Raw genomic sequence first — 17,419 nt, 5'->3', positions numbered from 1 at the left:
CCTTCATTGATACATACTGTGAAGTTTGTATTGTGTGACGGCTTCTATGATTCAGTTGATTTTAAAGAAACTGCTGCAACTGCTTCAGCTTCTTCCAGTGCAAAGACTTTTATATAGTGTTTCGTTGTCCCCCTTTGAGTCAACACTTTGTTGTAAATATTGTAAATAAGTAGTAAGTCTTTTTCCCTTTAGAGAGTCTGCTGACTAGAGCTTGGTTTATGCTTGATCAGTACACTAAGTCCAAGTGGCTTCATGCAGATTAATTACATCATTTTAGCATCCTCGCGTGGTCCTTGTCAAGTGTAGAACTTCTGCGTTGTGCACATCTGCATGGAAACACAGAGACGAACAAGAGCTCCTTGTGTCCAAAGTACAAAAAATACTGCCATTCATTTGATTCATCACGCAGAGATCACCATGAAAACTGTGTGATGAACAATTCCTGGGAAAAATAGTGGCCACACTCGCCAGGGAAGAAAAATTGGCAAAAAAAACCCTGTAAACAGTGTATACACCTTCTTCTACTCTAGTTTAAATCTGCATTAGACGTGAATTTGCACACTGCGCCCTGCAGGAATGGAATGGATGCTGCATGCGGTGTTAAAATGTTTCAAAGCCACACATTCTTTCATGCTGATTCTGCATGTCACATTTTGATGCCCTTGGTAGGTATAAGAAGAGACATATCTCAGGTTCAACAAAGAAACAGATTATCTTTGTATTTTTCCCACTGAAAATATTCACCAAATTTTTGACACTGAAATGTGAAGAAAGGCAGAATCAATTGTTTTTGATGCATGGCATGACAGAGGACTATGCAACAAATGGAAACCTGGAACAGAATTTTGGTAACGATCACATGACCTTACAGTGTATTTTATTGATGGTTTAGCTGGCACACATTAAAGAAATGTTTAACCAAGGTTTTTTTTCTTTATGAAATTAAAAAAAAAGTAGTTAACAAAATCAGTCCAGATAAATGTCATAATACCATACATTAAGCAAACATTAAGATTCATATCACTTATAATTATATGATTTACCTTCTTCAGTATGTTTTTTCTTTATCTATGAACTATTTGAGTTAAATTTACTTTAAAGTATTACAGGATACTTAAACCTCAATAAAAGAAAGAGGGACACACATAGTTTTGAGTTTTTGAGTTTTACAACATATATTCACAGGTCCTCTTTTTAGTCCACTCGCCCCATCCATCATGCATCAGCAACAATAACTGTTTCCCCCTCATAGATCGCCCTTTGATATGACAGGAATGAGTTGGGGATGGGGGAAATGGAAAGTTCACACTTGTTCAAACTCTCTGTTATTTATTTCCTATCTGAGTTTGGGTGGAAGCTTTGTAAATGAGGTCAGTTGTGAAACAATAGGAGTGTTTTTTGAATGCAAATGTGACCCCTTAAACCAGGGTGCCCTTTGAAATAACTTAAATACATGCTGCTTTACACTATCCTGCTAGTTTATGGTTTTGATTCCCATTATCTACAAAGAAGAGTGTGTGTTATCCATGGATTTTTTTAAGGTTTTAGAGTGAAAAAATACACTGCCTGGCCAAAAAAAAGTCACCACCATGAAAAAGGTCACGCACTCTAATATTTGGTTGGACCATCCTTAGCTTTGATTTCTGCATGCATTGGCTGTGGCATTGTTTCAGTAAGCTTCTGCAATGTCTGAAGATTTATTTCCATCCAGTGTTGCATTAATTTCTCATCAAGATCTTGTATTGATGATGGTAGAGACTGAACTATGTGCAAGGTTTTCTCCAGCACATCCCAAAGTCTTTCAATGGGGTTAAGGCCTGGACTCAGTGGTGGCCAATCTATGTATGAAAATGATGTCTCATACTCCCTGAACCACTCCTTCACAATTTGAGCCCAATGAATCCTGGCATTGTCATCTTGGGATATGGCTGTGCCATCAGTGAAGAAGAAATACATTGACTGAATAACCTGGTCATTCAGTACATTCAGGTAGTCAGCTGACCTCATTCTTTGAGCACAGACTGTTGCTGAACTTAGACCTGACCAACTGCAGCAACCCCAGATCAGAGCACTGCCCCCACAGGCTTGTACAGTCGGCGCTAGGCATGATGGGTGATGCCTTCATCTGCCCCTCTTCTTACCCTGATCACCCATCGCTCTGGTACAGAGTAAATCTGGACTTGCCAGACCACATGACCTTCTTCCATTGCTCCAGAGTCCAGTCTTTATGTTCCCTAGCAAATTGAACCCTTTTTTTCCAGTTAGCCTCACTGATTGCTGACTGACAGCGGTCAGACTCTACCATCATCAATGCAAGATCTTGAAAATGTATATTCCCATCCAGTGACAAAGAGAAGTGTTCTTTAAAATGAGCCCAAACTTTGTCTGTTTTCCAGTGGCACAGTAACAAATGTCACACTGGTGATAGCTTGAGTCCAGAGTCACATTTTTGCAACATATCAAACTCTTCTCTGTGAATATCTGGCAGTGTGAAACTGGCAGACAGGGTGTTATCTGGCCTGTTTTCCCCAGCACAGACGGCAGAGTCCATTTCACAACAATTAAAAATGTGACAGAGACAACGGCGCCAAAATTATGTTCAGGATGACTGTAAATGTGACAGTAAATAAGTAGACAGAATGTTTTGACAGATTTTGCCTCTCTCTTCTCTCTTCTCTTTTCCAGGAGTTGCAGTTCGAACGTCTGACCAGGGAGCTGGAAGCCGAACGACAGATTGTAGCCAGTCAGCTGGAGAGATGCAAGCTTGGCTCTGAGACTGGAAGCATGACTAGCATCAGGTGAGTGTGTGTGTTGTGTTTTGTGTGTTTTTCTCACACCAGTCAGATCTTTTTCTGTACGCTCTACCTGAGTGTGTGTATGTGTCAGCTGCACTGTTGCAGGTGACTGGCTTTACAGCAGGTCGCATTACGGGAACACTCCTTGATTTGTGTCCAAATGTTGTCTCAGTGGTTCAAACCAAAGTTCAAAAATCCTCTGGTTTTTCTTTGAGCATCAAAGGAAGACCTTGTCTCTTCATCCTTTTTGCTCTGCAGGAGCTTTTAAGTGGAGATGTAACATGTTTTCAAGGGGATGTGAGGAGTTTCTAAGTGATCTTAAAAAAGTTTCCCTTCAAGATGTATGCCTTATTGTAATCAACACTTTATAATGAGATTATCAGCATATATATGGGTTATATTGAAATGCTACTTCTTAGCTTCCTGATCAGGTTTAGCAAAACCAGACTGAATTACAGCTCATCTAAGTCTCTATAGCTGCATTACAATTACACCTAGAATTGCGCAAAACCTAAATATCTCAATAAAAACATAATATGGAAACACCAAAACTTTAAACCCCCCAAAAAACATTCTGGCAAAAAGCTTTTGTTCCATCTTGAGGTGGTTTTTTAAAAGTTTTCAATATTGATGGTTATCGCCAAAGTGCAGTGGGAACACCTTTTTTTGCAAAAAACACGTCATGTTGTCATAACAACGCACCTCTGTCACCTCCTTGTACATGTCCGCTGCCACACATATGGACTCCAGCGTTCATATTGTAACAGCTCTGCTGTTAATTTTGTGTTCAGTGCAGATGTTAGTGTTTTTGACCGTCAGCAGTGAAAGCATAAGAAAGGTTGTGAGCCGGTCAGATAGAGTGCAGCAGGAGGGAGGGGCAGAGTGGTTTTGCAGGCAACTGGAGATGGTTATTGTCATACAATGTTTTGTTCCTGCCTGTTTTGAGTTAGCAAAAAAATTGGTGAATAAAGAAAATAATGTTCATGAATCGTCATCATCATGACTGCAGCGTCTGCACAGACATTATGTATTATTTTACTCAACTTGCTTGCAGTTCTAGTTGTCATGAAAACACCAGCAAGGCTTAATTGTGCTTTATTAAAACTTCAGATGTAATGGAAACGCAGCTTATGACAACATCATGCCGACTCATGGAGTTAAAAAGTGAGAAGAGAGATCTTTGTTTTTCTCTGCTGAAAACATTTCTTGGATTAATGTTGGCTTAATGGTGGACACAGGAGCCTAATTGTCATGAGCGTGATGGAGCACTTGCAGCAGTTATTCTGCAGTGGTCTGTTCAAACCTGAGAGTCTATCAATAAAATGAAGAGTGAGGTTGTGTTAGCTCTGCTTGGTGAGGTTGGAGTTGGTAGATGACCACTGGTAGGACATAGTTCATTTACTTTACTTGTATATAGAAGACTTCTTTGTTAACCTGCTCCTGAAACCTTGCTAACCTTTACTTTTGTAACGTTATGGGATGTTACTCAAGGATAAATATAGAGTTCCAGAAGAAACAACGATTGGTGTCTGACTTAAAATACTGTAAACTTATATAGGTCTTATATATCCTTCTTTTGAGAAGCAGAAATGTCCCATTTACTTGAGGATTTACATTACAAGAGGAGTGTTATGACTACACCTCAGTAATTACCTTCTCTTTAAGGGAAAAGGACACTTCAGTGAGGCTTTAATCATTTTATTTTACACTTTTTTATATAAAAGTCTTTAAAAAGTGTAATAAAAGCTCAAAGATCAAACGTTGCAACCATGTTTTATGTACAAGGCCTGGGAGGAAGGATTTCATCTGTCTGAAACTCACCAACAGGATGCAGTTTATTGACTGGATGGAGCTACCCACCCGATGTTCTTAACTTCACACTACCTGTTTGTACTGAAGCACCTTTAAGCTCGGAGCTTAGAGCTGTAACATAACTTTGCAGCAGAACTATTTGAAGTTCAAAGAAACCTGATGTCAGACCAGGGCTTTGATGCTAACGGAGTCAAACTGACTCTGCTTTGATCAAGACGCTGAGTCATGATAAAATAATTTCACTGAGAAAGTATTTGATTCTTTTATCATCACGTAACATAACTAATCATAACCTTAAAAATCTGTGTGACATGCAGCAGGCTGCAAACACAGGTGTTATGTTCAACAAGATCATCAATAGATGGACAGAGAAACTGTGTGCAAAAGCTAATATGCAGTCTTTAAGATTTGTTCTTTAATTCACACAATGTTTTTCTCATATCAGGTGTATTGACCAGTGTACAGGAGTAATAGTTGATCAGAAGTGAAAGAATTTGTGAGCCTCTTCAGGGGCCGCATGCTTTGAAATATACACCTTTGTCACAATACCGAGTCTCTTATTACAAAGACTCCTTCAACTTTGTCCGACAAATTCTTTCCCGAGGCTAAGATGCATAAGCTACATCCTCACTTTGACCCAACATGTTCTGTGGGATTTTGGTCACCAGTTTTAATAAGACAAACTGCCATGCACTAATGTGATGTTTTTTTAGCACTTCTGTAGGGAGGTTGTATCTGGTTCTAAAACAGGCACATATATAAATACTGATGTCTCTGTATGACCTTAAAGTGTGAACAAGACAATCAACAAAAACAGTGACTGATTCTATTCAGTTATTTAAAAGTGTCTGAAACAAAAAGTGAGTGTAGGTGTCAGATCAAGCCGTAAAGTGCAGCCTTTTACACGTTACACGATGTCATAATCTCAATGATGACAGAATCATCTGTAAACAGAAAGCAGAATGACGTTTTGTTTTTTTTGTTAGAAACAAAGATTGGAACATTTACAGAATCACAAAATAATCTCAAAGGAGCTTGAAATATTATTTGTTAGGTTTGTATGTGATGCTGTGTTGGCAGATTAGAGGGGCAGTGCTATGTGACTCAAAGGTTGAGGATGAGAACAGTCAATGAGATAAATCATTTTAACTTAACCTGAGTGGACAAAGAGGCAGCTGTGGCTCAGTGGTTGAGTCATCTGTCATCTATTGGTTGTAAGGTTGGGTGTTCATCCCATATCCTGCCGTCCATATACATACCTATCATTGGGTAAACCACTTAACTTTGAGAATTTAGGATGTCAGGCAAGACTAGAGAAAGCGCTGTAATACAGTCCGTTTAACATTTATTTAAAGGCTGGGTCTATCATAAGAAGCCATCTCTGAATTGATATGAAGCTTAGGTCTTCCGTTTTTTTTTTTGCATTTATGTTTTTCGCTCTAGGGACTAAAAATACTCTGAGTGTGAAACTTTTCTTAGAATAGCTTGATCAGGTTTAGACTTACCATATTCCTTTTCTGAAGCTAACCTCATAGTATGGTGCTCAAACCTTCCCAAGGGACCTCTGCACATAATTTACTGCAAAAAAGCGCGTTGGTATTTGAGTACCAGAGATGAGAATCTACTTTTTCTCCATTTTGCGTTTACCAGGTGAGACATGACTTTCTGCTTTGCTGCCATGAACTCTAACCTGTTAAGCTTTTTGTTAAAGCATTTTCAAGATCAACATTTTCTGTAGCAGGAGAAAGAAATATAATATTCTCTTAGCAAAATATGCCAACTCTGTCAGCAGTATACTCCAGGTTGATCAAAGCTGCTTCTTTTCATAGTTTAAATGAATTTTGGCTCAGGTCTAACGGCACGACACAAATCCTCGGCTTTGCCAACATGCCGAATAATTGTCTATTAAAAACAACGATTGTGCAGCTGTCACTAGGATTCAGTGGTGTGTTCGAGGCCATCTTTCTCTTCGTGATGAGAGGAGGTAAACTGTAAACAATGTGCAGAGCTTGCTCCATTATCTGCTGCTGATTGAGTTTGGACCTGAGCCTCATCTCTGCTCTGAGCTCAAAGAACTCATTCTACACGCTCCATATGAGTCTCAATGTGAAGACAGCACTCCTGACACAATGCTGCTAATGCACTTAGGCTGCCACTCAGGACAATGTAACACGATTACAGCCTCGGTCTCCACTTCTCTGCCCGACTCCCTCACTCTCGTACACACGCATAAATAAATGCACACAATCCATCATCTTTTCTCTTCTCTGACTCTGTAAATCGAGCGGGGGATCCCATCCGTCTGGAGCTAATTACTCTTCTGCTGGTGTCGTAACTCTCGTTTCAATTTGAGGGGTGGACCAACAAAGAGTGGAGCGATGGCCTAAAACCGCTTCATTCACCAGTCTAATTAACTGGTGCATGCATTCAGATCCTCAGTGCTGTCACAGGGCTGCATTGAGGGTGCCCATTTTAAACAGCAGCCACATGGGAGATGAAGGAGGTGTGCAATCCGGAGGAGAAAAAGGAGCTCGTCCTGCACTTCATCACCATGTGGCACACGGAAGAAATACAGGCTGCCATGTTGCTTACTCCATTAGATGGGTGTATTATTTAGTGAAGAGCAGCTTGCCTGCTGAATTACACTCTTCGTCTTCCATTGCTTTTTATTGGCTGTCCACTTTGTTTGACTTGGCGGTAATTACCACACGGACAAATGACTCGGCGAAATACTCACGTCCACTGAGGCAATATGCTGGGGGGTTGTAGAGGCTGTCAGATTTATTGTCCAATTACGTCTGAAACATTAGTATCAGTGTTGTGCCGAATAGTTTTATTCATCACTGTTTGTCCTGGTAAACACAGTTGGAGGCGTTTATCGTCAGTTGCAACACTTCTGCAGAAATGTATCACTGTAGAAATCTCTGGCGAGATGCATCATTACTGTAGACAGAAATAAGCTAGAAGCTCCAACATATTTTAGCAACTTTGTTTAATTATTGTCTGTTGACATATTGTTTGAAGTTATTCTGATATTGAAAAAATGATTTGACTTTGAATAGACTGGCTTTCTTCTGTTTCTTCATCTCCTTTTTTGGGGTTTGTTAACACTAGCATAGCTAGATTAGCATGTCCTAGATGTGTTTTGTCTGATACATTTTATCTTCCTCAAAAAGTTATTTTAAACCATAAAATTTTATTTTACTTCTACATTTTGGCCTTGTGTGCGCCAGGTTGCTGGCTTACAGTTCTTCACAGTGCAGGTTTCAGCTCATATTTTATAACTGGCAAAAGCTTATTTCCAGACATTGTTCATTTTAGCAGAGCTGTTACCAGCCATTCAATCATAATACCTTTTTTCCCGTTCATATTTTATTAACGTTTTGCTTCAAACATCTTCACGGTATGCACTTGACATTGTCTGTGCATAATCTGATATCAAATGATCATATTAAGATTATTAATGTATGGATACTACAGAGTAGATACACCCATCTCTAGGAGATTTCTGCAACAGAAATAAATCTGTTCACTACCCGTATTTTCTGGAGCTCTAAGAACATGTCTAAGCCAAAGTTGTTTCTTCTTAGCTAGGGTTGCAGAAGGGTGGGAAATTTCCCGAAATTTTTCAAAAGCTTTCCAGAAACTTTCCATGGGGAGTTCAGCTTGGGAAATTTGGAAAAATTCTTGACTTTATGTCGTCCTTAGGTGGTGCCTTCAATGATCTTGTGCTGTGGGCATCAAGCATAGTGAACATAGGGAGTGTGGCCTTTATAGCCCTGCAGGAAGAAAAGTGATGCTATGTGGTTAAGGAATAGCATAGATATTTAAGTAAACTTGCATTAAATGTGGTTGTTTTAGGCAAATTTATGCTTTGTTATGCATTTCCTAACTATATTTAGATCCTTCATTTTAAATCCCCAGTTTATTCCCCTTATTCCCATTTTCCCATTCCTGTTTACTCCCATTAATTCTCTCATGAAAAATTTTGGACTTTGAAAATCCCCATAATTTTGCAAACCAATACTCAACTCATAGTTCTCCAAACAGGAAGAAATGATCAACTATTTTAACTCTCATTCAAAAGTTCATTTAACTTCTTTTTAAATGTCACATTAGTAATATCTTAAACAGAGTTCAGAATATGGCTGAACAATTAATCAAATTTAAACCGACATCCCAATGTAATAGAATGCAATTTTCAAATTGCAAAGGCTGCAATTTAAAAAACAAAGAAACAAAAAGAATTTAAAATTGCATTTACTTTAGTTTGTGTTTTGTTTCTGACAAGATATCAGTAAGATTTTTATACAGTTAATATTTACATTTATGTTCACATAGTGTTTATTTGGTGTGATACTCATAGAAGAGAGGATTCATACTAATTTTTATTTTATTGTTCATAATAGGCCTGTTGTTCTGCAGTGCTTTGTTCCTTTTTCTGATTTTATCTAAGGTAATTAATGATAATTTTATTACAGGTCTATAAGGTCTAAAGTTAAATCAACCAGTCAATATTCTACTGTAATTGTAATAGTTAAATAAAGGTATATGTTATTTGGACACATGACATGTAGACCTGGCATACAGGAAAAAATTGTTTGTGTGTTACACTATTCTTTGTTGTGTTGGTCATACTATAGAATGGTTTATTGCTTTTGTTAAGTGAATAATGTAGAAGATAAACACAACCCCCCCAAAAATCGCATGCTAAATTGCAATCACAATATTGGCCCAAAAAAACGGCAATTAGATCATTTTCCAAAATCGTTTAGCCCTAGTTCAGAATGTTGTGTTATCTACAAATGTTGAACTGCTCGGCCAGAAAGCATAATTTAATGTTACTTTGAATACTCTGTCACAGACTGTCCCAGAGGACCAGCTCTTGTTACCCCCTAAAAAACTCACAAGTTCAAAGGTCACAGCACATGAGAAACAACAACAGGACTATCATTGACAGGATGTATTCAGATTTGTTGGCTCATTATAAAAAAACAGCCTTCAATAAAAACAGTGAGAAATTGTCGAAGACATTCATTGGAAGGACAGAAGTTGTGAGTCCCATGCCTCATTTTTTCTGTAGGATTTAAATGACTTCCAGTTGACTTTAGTTGTCTTAAATAATCGGATGTGAAAAGCAGCAATGAAGTTATCAAAATAATGAACTGTGTCTCAGGATGGGCAGGGCAAGTCAGAGAAAGTTGAATTATGAATGAGAGTGACGTGCAGCGGGGGCTGGCGGCTTGGGAGTCTGCTCCTGTTGTGTGGTGGCGGATAAAGACTTTCAGAGGTGCTAATGAGACTCTCAGCTCTGCCTTTGTTTCCAGTTTTAATCAGTCACCACAGGTCACAGAGTCCGCCACCACATATGCTGCTGCTTTATCACTTCAAAAAGCACAAACCCGCTGTGTGACCCTGGCTGTGTGTGTGCTTGTGTGAGTGTGTGTGTGGTTCCATCAGTTGTACTGGGACAAATGCCTCATTCGTGCTACCATTTCAGTATATTAAAGCCCTTATCTGCTTGTCTGCATTGTGAAACAGGCACAATGGTGGGGCAGAGTTGTTCTGCCTCTGATTCTGGCTGTAACTCTTCAGCCAGCAGCTTGAACAGCACTGCATGTTAAAACATTTCTGAGTGTTAGTAAATAAAGTGCTCTTGCTGTGTCCATGTGCCATGCCTCCAGAAAGTTATATAATGGGACGTGAAATCAAATGTTAGGACCAAACTCTATGTAATACATGGATGCAGTATCTGCCAAATTTGACAATTTGGTAGACCGTCTGCGCAGAGATGGGTGTGACTGCGCACCAGGGGGAGTTGACGGCGCACCAGGGGAAGGTGTCGGCAGATTTATGCTGGCGCAGTGACAATTTCGTGCCAAAAAAGTGCGCTGAAAGCTCGCCAGCTCCAACCTGGTCTATCCTCGGCGCAAAGCGGAGCGCACCCTCCGCAGCTGTAATTTGGTGACAGGCGCACAATTGCCCACATGTCAACAAAGCCTCAGAGGCAGGTTTCCAGAGTGTCAGGCACATTTTAATACAATAAACAATCACAGCAATCACTATTCAATGTAAATGTCTGAACCAGCATGGCCATTTATATCTATATTAACTGTCCCGTCACATCTGATGTCAGATTAAAGCCGTTTGTGCCCCGCTGTTTGTTTGCCGATGTGCCCCGCTGTCCATTCTCCTGCAGCAGGGACAGCGGCTCTGACCGTCTCCGCTACCGAGTCTTTCCAGCACTCTCTCCGCGGTGCTGGTGATCACTCAGACCAATCAGACGCTGCGCCTCGGTCGCAGGGCATTTAAAGGCGAGGAGAGGCGCTCATTTGATTGGTGAAAACAGCGCTCGGCTGTGTTAAACCCACTCCTTCTCCTCCCTCTCTGCCATTTGCGCGGAGGGAGGCGTGGACGTGCAGCTCTACACTCCTTTGTGCCTTGACTGCGCCTCACTTGGCACTGCGGGAAACTTGCAATAAGCGCCGGTCACGCCCTGTCCGCACGGCGAAGGCCGGCGCAGAGCAGGTGTGCCTGCGCTTGCGCCTGGTCTACGAAATTAGAGCCCATTGACTTGAATGGAAACCTATCTGATCTGGTGCCGTGTCGGAGCGGAGCCAGACTGCAGGCACATCTGGTGTATTTTAGCTGTTTGTCACTTTAATGTTGTTCTCTCCTCTTTCAAATCCAAAATTCGAAGAACAAATTATCCCGCTAAACAAGTGCATCACATAATGTAACACCTTTTGTTAAGCACACAAAACGAGAGCTTTTCGTTTTTTAAGTTTGAGTTGCCCTTTCTCCCCAAAATGCTGCAATTTCCTCCAGTTTCTCTGCCTTTTACTTCTACAAGCCTTTGTCTTTATAGTTTTAGTTCAGTTTTTACATTGCATATAATTCCTCTCCCTCTGTTTTTCTGTCCTCCCTGGTCCAAACACATGGGCTGTCAGAGAAGTACAGTTCAGAGTTCCTATTTTGCCCCCTGAAGCGGTTTAGTTGTGTTTGGATGTATATACAAAAACACACTGTCCAGTCAGACACAGGCCGCACTCGGAGCAAAGTTTTAGAGCAATTTAAAAAACAACCCTGGAGCAGTTTGGTTGGCTCTGAACTCTCCCTGCTACATCTTGGGTTATTAGTCTCCAATATGAGTTTCCCTTTGATGATTTTGACCTTAAACTATAAGAAGGAATCGTGCTAGAAGCAAGGGAAGAATACTTCTGTTTTCTTTGCTGGTGCACCTCAGCCTGCAGTGTGTTTTTTTGCTCCCTGTTTCTTAATCGAATCATCCAAGTGAACGTCTTACAGCGAGCACAAACCCAGTTGATAAAGATGTCCGAGCGTTGGTGACACTGCGGTGGCCTCTCCACTCTGCTAGACAGGGACTAACCCCCCCCCCCCCCAACACACACACATGGCATGCTATTTGTCTTCCTCTTTTGGCTGTGCATATATACGACAGTTGTCTCATAATCAGATGCGCAGCTACATGCTTGTCTGGCTTCTGAGTATGCGTGTGTCTGTGTGTGTGCGTAAGCGTTGGCTGTAACCACAGCACCCGGCACGACCCACCACCACTTGTCTGGCGGGGAGAAAGCGACCCGTCTAGCGAGCCCAGCGAGGGCCCATTACCCAGAAGCTGTCAGGGCGCTCGGCTGCCAGCTTTAACTCGCAGCTCTGTGCCTCTCCCTCTCTCTGTATCACACACTCACTAATGGAGACGTCAGCAGCTTTTCTGAGAACTAGACCTTCATATTTAAAGAAAGTGAGAAACCATTTTCTGAGAAACACCCTGGTCTTTTGGTTCTGAAAGAAAAGCTATTTTTCATAGGGAGTCTGAAGCGTTCTTACAAAGTGCCAGTATGTGACCTGTAGAGTAATCTGACGTAGAGAAATGAGATCTAAAATCATATAAACAACACAATTAAAAGTAAAGTGACTCTAGTAAGTCAGGATATTTAAATGGTGTTGAACAAATAGATTTAATGTGTTAATCCAACTAAAACTATAGTTTTGAAAACAAGCTGTAGAGCGGACAAGAGTCCGTATACATGCCCAGCCATTAGAAATAAAAATGAACCATCAGTCATCTACCAATATGCATGAGCCAGGTTAACAGTCTGCACCTGTCTCACTTTCATGGTGCAGTTAGTCAATTGGCCTGTTTTTTTGGAGCTACCGCCACAGCCAAATGGGCCATACATAACGACTAAACGTGCCAACAGACCCAGGTTTTTAATGATGGACACACAACCAGTTAGCCTCTTGCTAACTTCTTTGTTTATTGTTTTGATACGTGATGTAATATGTAGGGATGTATGATACCACTTTTTATGCAGAACGATACCAGTACAAGTACTCCATCTTGAGTACTCACTGATACTGAGTACCGATACCACTAGCACTTTTGATACGTAAAATTTCAATTAACAATGACAGATCATTTTGATCAAAGACAGCACAGTCACTCTGCCATTAAGTCCAAATAAAACACAAACAACTCTGAGTTTAGAATAATTTTGATAAATATTGAAAAAAAGATATATTAAAAGTAAACAATAAAAATAACAACTGTCAGAGTGTAAGTATTTTTTAAGTAAACTAAAGTGCAAAATATAAAAAATGTAACTGTTTACTCTTCCTGGTTCATTCATATTGTCTGAAAAGGACCTGGCACACATTTGCTGTGTTGTTAAACCGCAGCAATTAGCAGCATCTAGTGGCAAGGTGGACTTGCTCGACGTAAGATTTTTTTGCTTAGAGTATCTGCTGCTTGTATCTGCAGCCTTCTCGAGTACTGATACCTTGAAAAAAGGCTGGTATAGGCCCGTATCAGGACATCCCTGGTAATATGTCAAGCTTGTGAAGGTTTATCAGTAACTAGCTCAAGAAGAACATACCCCAGCATCACAGGTGGAGGTGGACATAATTTCATCTTAATGTATATGGGAACAAGGACGGTGGTCCATTTAATTTACATGAGCAAACTGAAACTGAAGCTTGACTTCAATGCACATGTGAACGTATTGACTGATTTAGGTTAGACCAGTCTGGTCTATCCTCTCATTGAAAAAGACCAAAGACATCCAACAGTCAGAACTGGAAGAATAAAAAGTCACATATTTTGAAGAGATTATGGCACTCAGTCTCTTTAAATCTGTGGCTCTGGTTGTGGCTGCAACCTAGAAGAGACGCTAGCTACTCCTCTGTTTGCTTGCTTGCTAGTTTTTCATTGCTGTCGTATCTGACACTCTGCACATTACCTGTTGCACATCTCACACTGAACACCTGTACTAAACAATTCTGTAGTGAGCTTAAAGCATCTTGTAAACATGCTTTTAGCATCAATTTACTTTTTTAAGCAGGATCATCAGAGTAGAAAGTGAAAGCAGGCGCATAGAATGAGATTTAGGCCTTTTATGCTATAGCATGTTTTCTTTTTGTGTTGCATTCCTGAAAATTTCCTCAAGTTGTCCAGGAGGGCTGCATGTGCCAAATTCTGCTCACATGGCCCCTATCAGATGTTTTCCTAACAGCCTTGTACATGGTCTTGTACATGTAGTACAATTGTTCATGGTTAAATGGACCCCTCCAGCTTCTCTCCTCCTCACCTGTGAGGATGTGATGTGTGTACAGTGTTACTCCCTGCAGGGCAGTTAGAAATATCACCAGGTCTGATGTCGAGGCACATTTTTCCATTGATTTGTCTTTCTCAGAGTGTTGCCCTTCACGGTTTGGGTATAAGGTTGGTGAGGTGATGGCTGTCAGCTCAGGAAGATAAGGGTTTGAATTGTCTTAAGATCAGGGGTCTGCAACCCTTACTTTAGAAAGAGCCGTTTTGACTCCGCTCACGTGGAGGAAAGTCATTCGGGAGCCACAAAATCGACATTATCTTCACATTAAGACAAAAAAGTTTATAATCTGTTAAATAATTATATAAGCGTTTGTGTTAATAAAATTGTAAATGTGCTTTTTAATTTTTTTTTATTTTATTTTCAATAAATTTGCAAATTTAAGGAAAAAAAGAAATTTGTAATGTGATAGATTTAATAAATGTGCAAAATTTATGAAAATTCAATTTGTTAAATTTTTTTTGAAAAAAATTCATAAGATTGGAAAATAAAAAAATAAAAATAAATATGTGCAAGATTTTGCTATTTCAAAAAATTGCTGAAATGTAAAAAAAAAAAACCTGAACAATGCAATTTTAAAAATTTTGCTTAGTTTCGAATAATTGTAAAACTTTCTAAAATTGCAAAAAAAGGGGTATTTACATTGAAAAAAAAAATCAAAAAATTGTTAAATCTGCCCCAGAAATGGGGAATTCTTTTTCTTAATCTGCAAAAATCTCAAAAAATTGAAATTAAAAAAATCTCAAAAAATTGAGAAAAAAACACAAAAAATTAAAAGCTTTATTTCAAGGGGTGTATTTTAATAATATTTCAAAGCTGCAAGGAGCCACTGCAAAGGAGTCAAAGAGCCGCATGAGGCTCCAGAGCCACAGGTTGCAGACCCCTGCTTTAGATAAATGAGGGGAAAGGGGAAAGAAATCAGTGGTGGACAGTCTTCAGTGCCATTAGGGATGGCTCATAATGTTAACATTTTGAACAGTCAGGATGGTGCTAGATGAAAATGGTTTCCAAGCCACAGGTTGTAAGAAAAGAGGAAAAAAACATGCTGGCTATTGTTAGAGATGACAGACCACACATGCATTCATAAAGCTGTATCACAAAAAACAAACACTGACATAACGCTAAAGGGAGAATCAGTAATGCCAGTGAAGCAGATTTTATGTCAATGAGAGGATGTTATTCTCCTATAGGGCTTTGTTTTGTGTTTCTGATATCATTGAAGTAGCCTATCTTGGATTAGTGTCTTAAAAACAATGTCAGCTTCTGTCTAAAATGCCTCTTTCTACCTCTCCCTGCCTTTTCTGGAACTCAGCACTCCAAAAGCCTCTTCTATCAGCCATCCTATTAAATCATGTTCCTCTTTTTTGATAGAAAACTAAATTCAAAATAAATTATTAATGAAAACATTTTGGAAATCCTGTGTTTTTGACTCCAAAACTGACTCATTGAGTTGAATAATAAACTTTTTCTTTAGATTTAGTAATGGCTCATAGTTTCCTCTTCCACCATTCCCATGTCCACTGTTTGTAGTGAACCAGCCACTGAGACCAGCCGCTAGCGCCATCCAACACTTTGATCGCACCTAGTATTGAAATCCAGCATTTAAACCCAATTTGTGTTTGTGAAATGTGAAAAGTATGATAACACCTCTTTGATGTGTCCTCACTATCAGTAGCACTCACCTCACCTCAGCGGTGGCTAATCCTGCTGCCACACTAAAGGAGTGTCACAGGTGTCCCACTGAGAGTTTACTTTGGTGTCTACATCTGCAGTACACGCACACTGAAGTGTTGTGTGAGTCACTGTTGTGTCCTCTTCTCCATGGGGCTGTCAGAGCTGTGATCAGAGGACTCACATGATGAAATAAAAAATCTAGAGACCTAAATAAAGTAGATTATGATGGCATGATTGAATATTGCATGGGTCTATGTGTTTTTATCTGTTTTCTAACCCACTTGTGGCCCCGCATACATTAAATATGACATGTTATATAAGTTTGTCTTTGATAGCTTCAGTGATGAAACATACTTCATGGATTTCACACAGCATCTCAGCACAGTCACTTGTAAAGTAGGTCAATTACGCAACAGGGAAATTAATTTTGCACACTTAATGTTTGATGTTTCCAAACAACATTTTACAAGAAAGAGTCTGAGAGCCGGAGTGACGAGCGCGTTCGGCTGCATCCGACTGACTCATAAACGATGAACAATGAAGCTGCTAGCAGCCAGGAGAAATGCTGTAGAGTTGAATTCAGTTCAATTAAATTCAAAGATTCACTGACATGAAAGTTTCAGACATATTTTCACTTAAGCAGCAAATCAAAGACGTGTCTTCTCAAAGCTTTTCAATGAGAAAGAGAAATTATCCAGTTTGGTGACATTACTGTTGGATTTTGTGTAGTCACTTTTTCCCAGCTGAAACTAACGTCACTTATATTAAAATCTTTATTAAACGCAGATCATGTGGAGAGGCTGTCATTTAGCGTGAAACCACAGCATGCAGAGAAATGAAAACCTTTCACAGTACTGTGAGTCCTCTTAGGTGAATGAGGGGCAGAATCTTTAATGATGACAGTACAATCAGGAAACTCCTCGTCAAATTTATGATCAGAAACAGAAGGTGCTGTTCCTTTTAACAGCTCAATAAACCCAAATCAGCCTGCTACTTAATAACTTTGTCATTTTATTCAAATTACCTATAAAACATTTAAACAGATGACACCTTTCAGTGACTTTAGCTTTCAAACACGAAGAGATGAGTTTTATTATGCTGCCCACAAAATGCCAGTTAAAGTAATTTAGAGGAACATCTCCACTTTAGTTCAAGCACAGTCAGACATAATTCAGGTATTAATGGATGTTCTGATGCATGTAACATCTGCTCTGCAGGCTGCTTCACCTGATGCATCATTTTTCAGAAATTCATTATACTTATTCTTAAATTTTCTATTTTGTGAATATGACCACAACAATACAGGTACATTTAGTACTACTTGCAGTGCAGACTTATGAAGCTGTGTTAAACTCCCAAAAAAGAGACTGAAGTAGTTGTATCTGCTTGCAAAACTGATTCCAATTTAAATTTGGTCATTTTACTCTACTATCAGGATAATACATACTCATCAGGTTTTTGTATGTCTTGACAGACATTTTCAAATCAGTATTGAAATTAGATCTC

The 17,419-nt window shown here is 39.6% G+C and overlaps 1 protein-coding gene across 6 annotated transcripts in view; it reads left to right on the top strand.

Annotated features, from left to right (window-relative positions):
• Positions 1-17,419, top strand: part of ctnnd2b (catenin (cadherin-associated protein), delta 2b) — a 215,625-nt gene that overhangs the window by 77,446 nt on the left and 120,760 nt on the right. For all 6 annotated transcript variants that reach the window (XM_074688273.1, XM_074688270.1, XM_074688268.1 and 3 more), the window contains one exon: positions 2,686-2,798. In XM_074688273.1, coding sequence (XP_074544374.1) covers positions 2,686-2,798 — 113 coding nt within the window. The remainder of the gene's footprint in view (positions 1-2,685; positions 2,799-17,419) is intronic.

This window comes from Halichoeres trimaculatus, unplaced genomic scaffold (assembly GCF_033239565.1).
Source record: "Halichoeres trimaculatus isolate MK-OKI-2021-1 unplaced genomic scaffold, fHalTri1.1 fHalTri1_scaffold_15, whole genome shotgun sequence".
Taxonomy (NCBI): Eukaryota; Metazoa; Chordata; class Actinopteri; order Labriformes; family Labridae; genus Halichoeres; species Halichoeres trimaculatus.
The sequence above is the reverse complement of the archived record's forward strand: the minus strand, read 5'-3'. Positions and strand labels throughout refer to the sequence as shown.